We start from the raw sequence: 10,651 nt of genomic DNA on the forward strand, positions 1-10,651 counted from the left end.
GACACTACTGGTGACTCCAAGTTTTATACAAAATTTGGCCCATACTAATTTTGTGTACATAATTGCATATTTTACCTTTCAAATGAGTGGTCAATAGTTTTTAGCCTTCAGCAACTGGACTTAATACTTATATACCTAGCGAGGTGAAATTGATGTCATGTCAAACATAATTTGTGAAAAATTATTCTTGTTTGATCGGAAGGATAGCATACAAATATGAATTTTTTGTTTGCTATATGTGAAAGTTGCCCATATATAAATAATTAAGAGAAGTGTAAATAAGCCTCATTTTTTGAAGGATGGGATGTTGTTTATGAAAAAAGAGAAAGTGGTTAGGCTTTGCAACAGCGAAACAAACTTAGCGGCTGTTTCGTAGCGCTGATGAAATCACATACGGTTTTTATTCTTGGGGTTCATCCTTTTAAAGGAACTTATAATTATACTTGTATGTGAAGTTGGTAAATTCCAGAAGTGAGTTAGCGTCACGTATGTTATTATATAACCCAAAAGAAGTTAAAGGCCCAAACGGCGAAAGATTCTCTTTGGATAAATATAGGAATGGCCCACAGCATGCACAATTGTGACGCAAAATACCCGGCCTCTTTTTTTTTTTTCTTTCTATTATCCCATTAAGTTAATAGAGCGAATCTATGATGACTTAGTTCCTTGCAAAAATGGAAGTGGATGGAGGTGAATGGACTGGGAATTCGCGGTTTTTGATTGTGAATTACCAAGCCGGAGGAATTTTGGACCTCATGCGCTTTCTCCTATCAGCTAACAAGGAAAACGCTCATAAATTTCTCCACTATTCCGACGGCGGTACCCCTGTGGCGGAAGAGTTGACACGTGTTCATGACGATACCACTGCCGGAGATCATCGATGGGTTATATTTGTCTCCGTTATTGTGCGCAAATTAATCGCCATTTTCGGTAAACCCATGGAATGGTTTGGGTATCTCCTCGACTTCATCCTCAACCTTCTCTCTCTCAATGGCAACATTTTTGGCCTTTTCTACAATATATTGCATGGTAATACTTAACACTTGCTCCTTTTTAGCAAAGTAGCGAATTATAATGTACACATCCATGGATTCAACTATAAAATATGGCTTGCGTAAATACTTTTTTTTTTTCGCTAAAGATATTGGGTTTGAGTCACACCGGACTGTTACTATTCATCCTACCAAGGTTGGGGTGGAAACAAAAAGAAATAGTACGTAATAGAAGATTTATGAGTCACATGTTACACGAGGTGCTGATTTTATCTGGTGATTTAAAAAGTAGTAGCTTTTTTGTTGGGCACTCTTTGCTTTGGAATTTGCATTCTTATTCTTGCCATTTGAATAGGACTTCCAAAATTTAGGAACAAAACTATATTTCCCATAACAACCTGACGTTAGTGCCATTCACCCTACGGCTACGCATATGCACTTACTTGGCACTTCGCTACTAAATATCATCACACTTATCTTTTTGAGTTGAATGCTGCCTCAAACTATTCTGTTGTGTTTCCATTATCAAGCTTTGCCTTTCTAAAATTATATTCATGAACAAAATGTTTTGTGAAAACAGGAAAGGTGGTGATGCCACAGAGAGGGTCAGAAACGTTTATAAGTGCTATTGGGCATTTAGATGGGCGTATAGACTTATACAGGACTGAGACGTTAACCAAGGAAATTGGAGAGCCTGATTTCTGGCAGAAAAATATTCAACTTGGAATAGGACACAGAGCCCTTATGGACCTCTGTATGATGGCTTCAAAGTTGGCCTACGAGAATGCAAAGGTCGTTCAGAATGTCGTAAATATTCACTGGAAGGTTATGTTATGATTCCTTTTTTTTTTTTTAATTCTTCTGCTCTAACTAATGGAGAAAATAAGTTTACCATGTTGTTTATGAAAACTTATACTTTAAATTGATTTCCATAACAGATGCATTTTGTGGATTTCTACAATTGTTGGAATGGTGAGAATTCAGCCTTTACCTTACATTCGAGTCATACAAAATTACCATTTAAGCACACCCTCTTTCGGGGGAGAGTTAATCCTTTAAGACTTTGCAAGTCGCTTCTTGCCAGTCTTCAAGGGAAAATAAAACCACATTGTGAACTCACCTTTCATCCTTTTGTTTGTTTATCACTGTTACTGGTTTATTCTCTATGTTGGAGCAGACTTTGACTCATTTACTTCTTTTTCTTCATCATCAATTGTTATGACATCTTCTGATTTATGGGCTGTTTTCTTGTTCTTTCTCTGCACTTGCTGATATAGATTTCGAGAAAGAGATGTCCACCCAGGTTTTTATATTGTGTGATAAGCCAAAAGATGCAAACTTGATAGTCATCAGCTTCAGGGGCACAGAGCCTTTTGATGCTGATGACTGGATCACTGATTTTGACTACTCTTGGTACGAGATTCCAAAACTTGGCAAAGTACACATGGGTTTCTTGGAAGCCTTAGGTTTAGGGAGCAGAGCTAAAGCCTCTACGTTTCATGAACAGCTGTTCATGAATAATCAGAACTTCACCAAGTTAGAGAATGATGCAACTATTGCTCCTTCAGAAAGTTCTGAATCTTCTATGATGTTCAGTGATTCTGATGCACATAGTGTGTCAGACCAGTCGCCTGAATCAGATAGGCCTACTGATACCGGATCAAAGAAGTTCAAACTAGATATGCCAGAGAGGACGGCATACTATGTTGTCAGAAGTAAACTCAAAAGGTTACTCGATGAGCACAAGAATGCAAAGTTTGTTGTTACAGGCCATAGCCTTGGTGGAGCATTAGCTATATTATTCCCGACAATCCTAGTGCTGCATGAGGAGATGAATGTCATGGAACGGTTATTGGGGATATATACATATGGGCAGCCAAGGATTGGGAACAGACAGTTAGGGAGGTTCATGGAAGCCCATTTGGAACATCCAGTCCCAAAGTACTTCAGAGTTGTTTATTCCAATGATCTTGTGCCAAGATTACCTTATGATAATAAAACATTCCTGTTTAAACACTTCGGGATTTGCCAGTATTATAACAGCTTATACGTTGAGCAGGTAAAAGCTTCAATGCCCTATTCTTTTACAGTTATAGATGTTGCTCGTCTAATATTTGGTGTTCTTCTCGAAATGTCAATTGGCTTGCAGCACATTGTCCTCTAATATCCATTCAAGCTTCTTAGATGATGAAACATTTATCAAGTTTATTAATTTCATAGTGTTCAGTCTTAATTCTTTAGCTGTTTCCTCATTGTAAAGTTGTCTAATATGAAATGAAAATGTTCTCTGTGTTGTACTAATACCTTTTCATGGTTGTCTATAGAACGTCGATGAAGAGCCAAACAGAAACTATTTTGGGCTGCGATTTCTGATACCATTGTATCTGAATGCTGGGTGGGAGCTCATCAGAAGCTTTACAATGGGTTACATATATGGAGCCGAGTATGAGGAGTGCTGGGAGTCAGTTGTGCTTCGCGTGCTAGGACTTTTTCTTCCTGGTATTTCTGCCCACAGCCCAGTTGATTACGTGAACTCCGTCAGACTTGGAACGGAGAGAAGTACCCAAATGTCGTCTTTTTAGAAATACTTTAGTCACAAAATAGTGGGGTTTACAGCTACAGAAGATCATGCAGAAGGCGTCCAGTTTAGTTTTTGAAGGTTGTTTGGAGTTTATTTATCGAAAGTAAACTTAAATCAGCTTTTTGTTTATGAGTTCAGTGAACTATATGTTCAAATAAGACTTCCCTTTGTAGAATATGTGTTTTTGTTGTTGTTGAGCACTTTGTGTGCTTGGGTAAACCCCCACCGTGTAATAGCTACCATACAAGAGAAGTAAACCGCACTGGCCATGTTCTATGTGGCTCGAGTCAGAAAGCATTCAAGGGGGATTGTTGCCGGGTCATCTGTGTGATAACCACCCTCCAAACCAACTAAGCCATCGTGAATAACCACCCTTCAAATCAATCGAGTCATCGTGAAGGACAAATATGTGGTCTTATATACATTAAATTTTGTTGTTACAGACTTCCTCTTACTTCATTAGTTTTCTTGACCATTTCTTTTTCCCTTCTGTAATGGACATTTTCTTCAAACCATCCACCAGTGTGGAAGCTTGACGATTTTCCTTCAGGGTAGAAATTGAAAAGAATCAACTAAAAAGGATAGTATATTTGGTTCACTACTGAAATTTTTACCTTTGATTTGATTTACGGCTTGTAATTCCCTCCAATTTCCCAGTTTTTATTTTTATTTTTAAAAAATAAACTATTAAGAATTAGAGAGCGAATAACAGAATTTTTTGAGATTTTAAAGATTTTCAACCATGTTAAATTGCGTTATAAATTTCTTAAATTAGTACATCTAGCACCTAATAGTTTAGTTCTCAAAAGTCAAAACTACGCTCATTTTTCACATTAAAATGCCTACATGATGTAAAAGTAAAACTCGTAGCATTGAAATTTCTTGAACTATGAAACAAGCAAGTAGCATTCTACGTGTTTTACTCAACTCAAACATTCTGTTCATTTTAATAAACGTACGATGAGCCTCTCTCTCCAATTTTTTTTCTTTTTTTTTTTACTAAAAAATTATATTTTTTATATCAATCTAAATGGGCTCCAATTTATCATAAATTAGGTAGAAACTTAGATATTAAAGAAAAAAAAAGGGTTTATCTCGCAAGTGTGGCTATGGTGGGACGTGTCAACATGAGATTGATTTAAAGGGAAGTGGCCAAATCACCGAAAGCAGGCATCTTCATCATAAAATAGTTTGTTTATTTATACAGAATTATACGCTTTTACTTGTTATAGCATTCGGTATCTTTTTCTGGGTAACTGCCAAACCACCACAAATTTCAAGTTCCCATTTAACTCTTCAACTTCAACTTCAACCCGACCAAATTTATTTGCTTAATTGTGCAGAACCACTCCCTATATCTTCTAGGTGCTTTCATTCATTCCGAGGTAAGAAAAGATTTTTGTTTCTTTGAATGCTTTATGCCACTCGTTTAACTTCTGGGATTTGTGGATCTTTTAGGCGACTGTTTATTTTTTCGTTTTGTATGTAGAATTTGTTTCATAAATGCTTCTCAACTAGAATCTTGACAAAGAGAAGGAATTTTACCAAGTATTTAGGTTCAGAAATGGACAATTTTCTTACTGTGAAATATCCTTATGGCAGGTTTTACTGTTATTTTTCAGTAAAATGCCTCAAATTGGACTTGTTTCTGCTGTTAACTTGAGAGTCCAAGGTAGTTCAGCTTATCTTTGGAGCTCGAGGTCGTCTTCTTTGGGAACTGAAAGTCGAGATGGTTGCTTGCAAAGGAATTCGTTATGTTTTGCTGGTAGCGAATCAATGGGTCATAAGTTAAAGATTCGTACGACCAGAAGATTGGTTAAGGACTTGGGGCCTTTAAAGGTTTGGTTTGAATTCTATAGACTGATGACTTGAATTATTATCTCAAGGCATATATTTCTCTAAAATAAAGGAACTATCTTGTCATTCAGGTCGTATGCATTGATTATCCAAGACCAGAGCTAGACAATACAGTTAACTATTTGGAGGCTGCATTTTTATCATCAACATTCCGTGCTTCTCCGCGCCCAACTAAACCATTGGAGATTGTTATTGCTGGTGCAGGTGATATTCCGGGTCATCTATATTTGTAGCATTCGTTTTGCTTATTTTGAAGGAAGCATTTTTTTGCTGTATTATCATTTGAATATTTATTGTACCTGTACATGCCTGATTAACTGTTTGACTACAAAATTTGAGGTTATTAAGCTCTTGTCATTTTGCGACTAAATAGAAAGTCACTGCTGATTGGACTAGGAGCAGTTACACAAGTTGTAAATTTTGACTATTCTGCCATCACTCTCTTTATTTCTGCCGTTATAATGTCGTATCTCTCTATCATTTGAGCCATGATAAGTCCCTGAACATGCTATCGTCTGTGACATGTCCAAATGGTGACTCTGAAGTATTAGAGGTGTATATATCAATTCTCCAGTGCAAGATTGATCCCATCCCACTATACCTATATATTGCAGTATGTGGAGTTGCAAAATTTGAACACTAAATTAAGTTACACAATAAGGGGTTGCAACCTTTAATGCATGCAATCTGTGAGAACGTGAAGCAGATATATGATAGATCTTCATATTTCATCTTTACTATGCTGGAGCAGTGACCTCTAAGCTGCCTTGAACTTGTTCATTAACTTGGTTGCAAAATACTGTAACATTTTCATTTTCAACTAGTACTGTAATCAACTAGTAGAAAATTATATTACTACCTAAAGAAATGTTATTTGCATGATTTGTTCCATTGTACTTCAGAGGATATAATAAAGAATGCAACGCAAGGTACTAGATAGCTATTTCAGATAAATGGAGCAGTAACATGATTCTATGATAATTCAACTTTTTGGAATATCAGGTTTGGGTGGTTTGTCTACAGCAAAATATTTGGCAGATGCTGGTCACAAACCGATACTGCTGGAGGCAAGGGATGTTCTAGGTGGAAAGGTTAAGAAGATCAAAAATTTCCTTTTTTAAAAAAAATCCTTTTTCTTTTTGTGTCTTTCCCTATTAGTAGTCCTTTTTGGGGTAGGGGTTCTGTTTGTTTCATATAAATGTGCTGTCTTTTCTGGGAGATGCTACGTAACCTAGCTGATACCTTTAGTGTAGATCACTATGTTAAGTAGTTTCAAAACAAAAAACTCTCTCTTAGTTTGTTTTATGTTTTGATGCATGTTTTCTCTAAAGATTAGATGTCCTTTCTGTCTACTTGCTTTTGTTACATTTGTATTTAGGTGCAAGTTGGTATTGGCATACTTAATTATGCATGTTTTTTATTTTACCTTTCTGCCTATTCTATGTCCTTTAATCAAGAATCGATTTGCACACTATTTCTTCCTCGTACTTTATGCATCTATATGCTTTCCAGTGGAAATGGCTAGAATGGATTATCTTGCTTATGGAGTCACCAAGAATTCTAGTTGTATAGGCAAACAATTGATTTAGTATTAGTATTTATGTGTTCTACTGTTGAGAATTTATATCTCCCTTTAGGTAGCTGCATGGAAAGATGATGATGGAGATTGGTACGAGACTGGTTTGCATATATTCTGTAAGTTTGACCTCTCATTGTTATATGTTTACGTTAATCTTCTATATACTGTCATTGTATTTTTTTTTTTTTTTGATCTCTAGTCAATTAGACATCTCCTATCCTTGTTTGTCGTTTATCGTTTATCTTTTACAAAAATAGCCTATTATTGTCAGTAAATCTGTATTATGCCTTGCTTCTCCTTTCTCATCTTATTATTCATATAGTGACTCATACAAATTGGTGCTTGATCTCTTTTAAGTTGGGGCTTACCCAAATATTCAGAACCTGTTTGGAGAATTAGGGATTAACGATCGATTGCAATGGAAGGAACATTCAATGATATTTGCAATGCCAAGCAAGCCAGGAGAATTCAGCCGCTTTGATTTCTCCGAAGCTTTACCCGCTCCTTTAAATGGTGAGCTAATCATGAGTAAATTTCTCCCTCTTGTAGTCATTTTGTTAAACTTCCCTAATAAGCTGTAAAGTTGATTAGAATTCTCAAAAAAAAATCTGTAAAATTGATAAGTCAATTACACCTATGGGACTTTACTAACCTTAAAAGAGCATAAAAGTTCATTACTTCTTCATTGGACCTTTTGTGTGCAGCTAAAATGTTAAATTCTTTGATATAATTTGCAGGAATTTTAGCCATCTTAAAGAACAACGAAATGCTTACATGGCCCGAGAAAGTCAAATTTGCAATTGGACTCTTGCCAGCAATGCTTGGAGGGCAATCTTATGTTGAAGCTCAAGATGGGATAAGTGTTAAGGACTGGATGAGAAAGCAAGTGCGTAATCAATTATGTTGCTTTTTAAGTGCATAACCCTGGCTATATAGTTACCAGTTCACACACAAATTGTTCATTTGAGGTGTTAGATTGTCTACCTGCCTCTCTTTTGCTAAGAGCATACATCTAGCAAATCTCAGCAGCAGCAAGTTGCTTTGCAGGGTGTGCCGGACAGGGTGACAGATGAGGTGTTCATTGCTATGTCAAAGGCACTCAACTTTATAAACCCTGACGAACTTTCAATGCAGTGCATTTTGATCGCATTGAACAGGTTTCTTCAGGTTAGAATCCTGATCCCACATTCAAAACAAAGAGAGAGAGAGAAGTACTTTTGTCCCTTCCAGGTCTCTCATATAACATGAAATCTCTAACTAAGGAGCTTAAATGTGATTGGGTTGTCCATAAGTTCATCTTGTTTGGTACGCAACAGTAGATTGCTGTAGGAAACATTCATAATGGCAGTTTTGAAGATGAAACTTTTGAAGTTACCATCCGTCAAATAATATACTTTGGTTTTGCTTGTTACTTCTGGAGGGACAGGTTTCTCTAGGTTGAGGGCATATTGTTTAACTGCTGGAGAAGTTTTTGTTTAATCGAAATACTCTCAGAAGCTTCTACTAGCAGGAGTGGAATTGATTTATGCTAATTTGGACACTTATATAACCATCCTCCTCCTCCTTTTTCTTTTCCCATTACTTTTCTGAATCATCTTCTGGAACTTCTATTAAACTTCTCCAAATTCTACCATGCAAATGGGCCTCTTGTAAATTATACCCTGAATCTCATGGATGAAGGACTACTTTACTGATTCACTTTTAAACAGCTCAGTTGTCATCTAGTATGCATTTTATTGTCTTAAAGAATTTAAGGTGAACTACTTATAACTTGGAAACAAACAAACCCCGAAAGAATAAGAAATGATGGTGAATTTCTCCATTCAGTTTAGCTTTTCTGATATATTTGATTTATTAATCAACAGGAGAAACATGGTTCAAAAATGGCCTTTTTAGATGGTAATCCTCCTGAGAGACTTTGCATGCCGATTGTTGAACACATTGAGTCAAAAGGTGGCCAAGTCAGACTGAACTCACGAATAAAAAAGATTGAGCTGAATGAGGATGGAAGTGTCAAGAGTTTTATACTGAGTGACGGTAGTGCAATCGAGGGAGATGCTTTTGTGTTTGCCGCTCCAGGTATAATATCCATTATACTAGTTGATTAATCCAGTTTTCAGTTTCTTAATATGAGTTTATGATTTTTGCTGATTTTTGATGAACCAATTAGTGGATATTTTCAAGCTTCTATTGCCTGAAGACTGGAAAGAGATTCCATATTTCCAAAAGTTGGAGAAGTTAGTCGGAGTACCTGTGATAAATGTACATATATGGTTAGTGTTGAATATTTTACTTGTTAGTGTTTGTTCTTCGTGTAGCATACCTATGTATGTGCAATGAAATGTCTATACATATATGTTTATAAATGTTGACTTGCATATCCTCAGTCTTGTGCGAATTTCCCTTGAATGAGGAACTTATGGATGTTGGGTTTTCCGAAACTTAGATAGTAAAAGTGCAAATTTCTGTACATATTTTAATGAGAAGAACTACCATCGTTCTGGCCATTAGTGGCTAATATTCTGCTGAAAAGAAAAAAAATTCTCATCATGAATTCATATGTATCCTTAATATACTGAAGCGACTACTGTTATCGGTACCAAACCAATAACGATTGTATAAATTAAACTGCAGGTTTGACAGAAAACTGAAGAACACATATGATCATTTGCTCTTCAGCAGGTTAATTTCATTCACTTTATTCTTCCAAAGTAGTTTGTGTGTCGATGACTCATTTTCATTTAGTTCCCTTCCTCCTCTTCCAGTCTCATTATTATTTGATACAACATTGAGTAGACGGATTATCAATTTCCTGCAAATTTCCTAGTGACTTAAAACATTAGATTCATATCATTGTAAATGGCTATGTTTAATAGAAAGTTAATGAAGTATTTGTTGGTCTAAATAAGCATTTGTGTTTGCCCCTCCCCCTTCCCCCTTCCCGGTGAAAATCCTTTCTCTAAGCATTAGCTGGTGAGATTCAGTCGAGGATAGACATGACATGTCACGGCAACCACTTCTCCGTGGCATGAAAAATGGACTAGAGATCCAAGTCGTCCACATTTCATCAGCTATATGTTAATTATGTTCCGTTTAGTTTTTAAATAAGACCGCTGGTGGAGACAAGATTAATAGAACTCCTTTTTCAATTCTTAAAATATTGTGTTGTTTATGATACTTCTATTGGTTCCTTTTCTTAATTTCTCTTTCATATTCATGCAGAAGCTCACTGCTCAGTGTGTATGCTGACATGTCTGTCACATGTAAGGTATTCATATGTAACCATTTATATTGCTCTCAAATTATAATCTGTGGACTTGTATATAAATTGCTGTGAATTGCATAATGCTTGTTGTTAAGTGTATGAATTCCCGCTGTTGTAATCTTCATTTAGGATATACAATGATATTGGTTTTGTATATATGGAATAGCCAGGGCTATGATCCTGTCTGTGCACGGGCCCGGAGCCACCACATGAGGCAAGTTACACAGGACAAGTAAAGAAATTTTGACGAAACTTAGCCGGAGATTTTTTTTTTCCATTTTAGCTAATTTTCTAAGAATTTAATGGGATAAAATTCTTTTATTAGCTATTTAGGTTCTTGCTGCCTTGGGGGTGGGGGGGGGGGGGAAGAAGGGAAC

General features: G+C 36.3%; 2 protein-coding genes across 5 annotated transcripts in view; both read left to right on the forward strand.

The window, feature by feature from the left end:
- Positions 1-671: 671 nt before the first annotated feature.
- LOC107015191 lies at positions 672-4,109 on the forward strand. Its single transcript, XM_015215387.1, has 5 exons — positions 672-1,029; positions 1,573-1,817; positions 1,931-1,964; positions 2,270-3,051; positions 3,317-4,109. Exons 1-5 carry the CDS (start codon positions 675-677, stop codon positions 3,572-3,574), a joined length of 1,674 nt encoding a protein of 557 aa, XP_015070873.1. The 5' UTR covers positions 672-674; the 3' UTR covers positions 3,575-4,109.
- Positions 4,110-4,637: 528 nt separating this feature from the next.
- LOC107014359 (15-cis-phytoene desaturase, chloroplastic/chromoplastic) overlaps positions 4,638-10,651 on the forward strand; it is an 8,048-nt gene continuing 2,034 nt past the window's right edge. The window contains exons 1-13 of one of the 4 annotated variants that reach the window (XM_027915494.1): positions 4,638-4,825; positions 4,917-4,958; positions 5,196-5,412; positions 5,502-5,634; positions 6,433-6,521; positions 7,068-7,125; positions 7,367-7,522; positions 7,747-7,895; positions 8,057-8,176; positions 8,875-9,088; positions 9,180-9,282; positions 9,644-9,691; positions 10,232-10,277. In XM_027915494.1, the coding sequence (XP_027771295.1) occupies positions 5,200-5,412; positions 5,502-5,634; positions 6,433-6,521; positions 7,068-7,125; positions 7,367-7,522; positions 7,747-7,895; positions 8,057-8,176; positions 8,875-9,088; positions 9,180-9,282; positions 9,644-9,691; positions 10,232-10,277 (1,329 nt within the window). In that variant the 5' untranslated portion in view covers positions 4,638-4,825; positions 4,917-4,958; positions 5,196-5,199. Of the gene's footprint in view, positions 4,959-5,175; positions 5,413-5,501; positions 5,635-6,432; positions 6,522-7,067; positions 7,126-7,366; positions 7,523-7,746; positions 7,896-8,056; positions 8,177-8,874; positions 9,089-9,179; positions 9,283-9,643; positions 9,692-10,231; positions 10,278-10,651 lie in introns of all 4 variants that reach the window. The other 3 variants (XM_015214234.2, XM_027915495.1, XM_015214232.2) reach the window with 3 other exon arrangements.

The sequence above is a fragment of the Solanum pennellii genome, chromosome 3, assembly GCF_001406875.1.
Source record: "Solanum pennellii chromosome 3, SPENNV200".
Taxonomy (NCBI): domain Eukaryota; kingdom Viridiplantae; phylum Streptophyta; class Magnoliopsida; order Solanales; family Solanaceae; genus Solanum; species Solanum pennellii.

Coding starts and splice junctions, on each gene's coding strand:
- LOC107015191 (XM_015215387.1), top strand. CDS start 675: ATGGAAGTGGATGGAGGTGAATGGACTGGGAATTCGCGGTTTTTGATT. Junction 1,030..1,572: donor TTTCTACAATATATTGCATG/GTAATACTTAAC, acceptor TTGTGAAAACAG/GAAAGGTGGTGATGCCACAG. Junction 3,052..3,316: donor ACAGCTTATACGTTGAGCAG/GTAAAAGCTTCA, acceptor GGTTGTCTATAG/AACGTCGATGAAGAGCCAAA.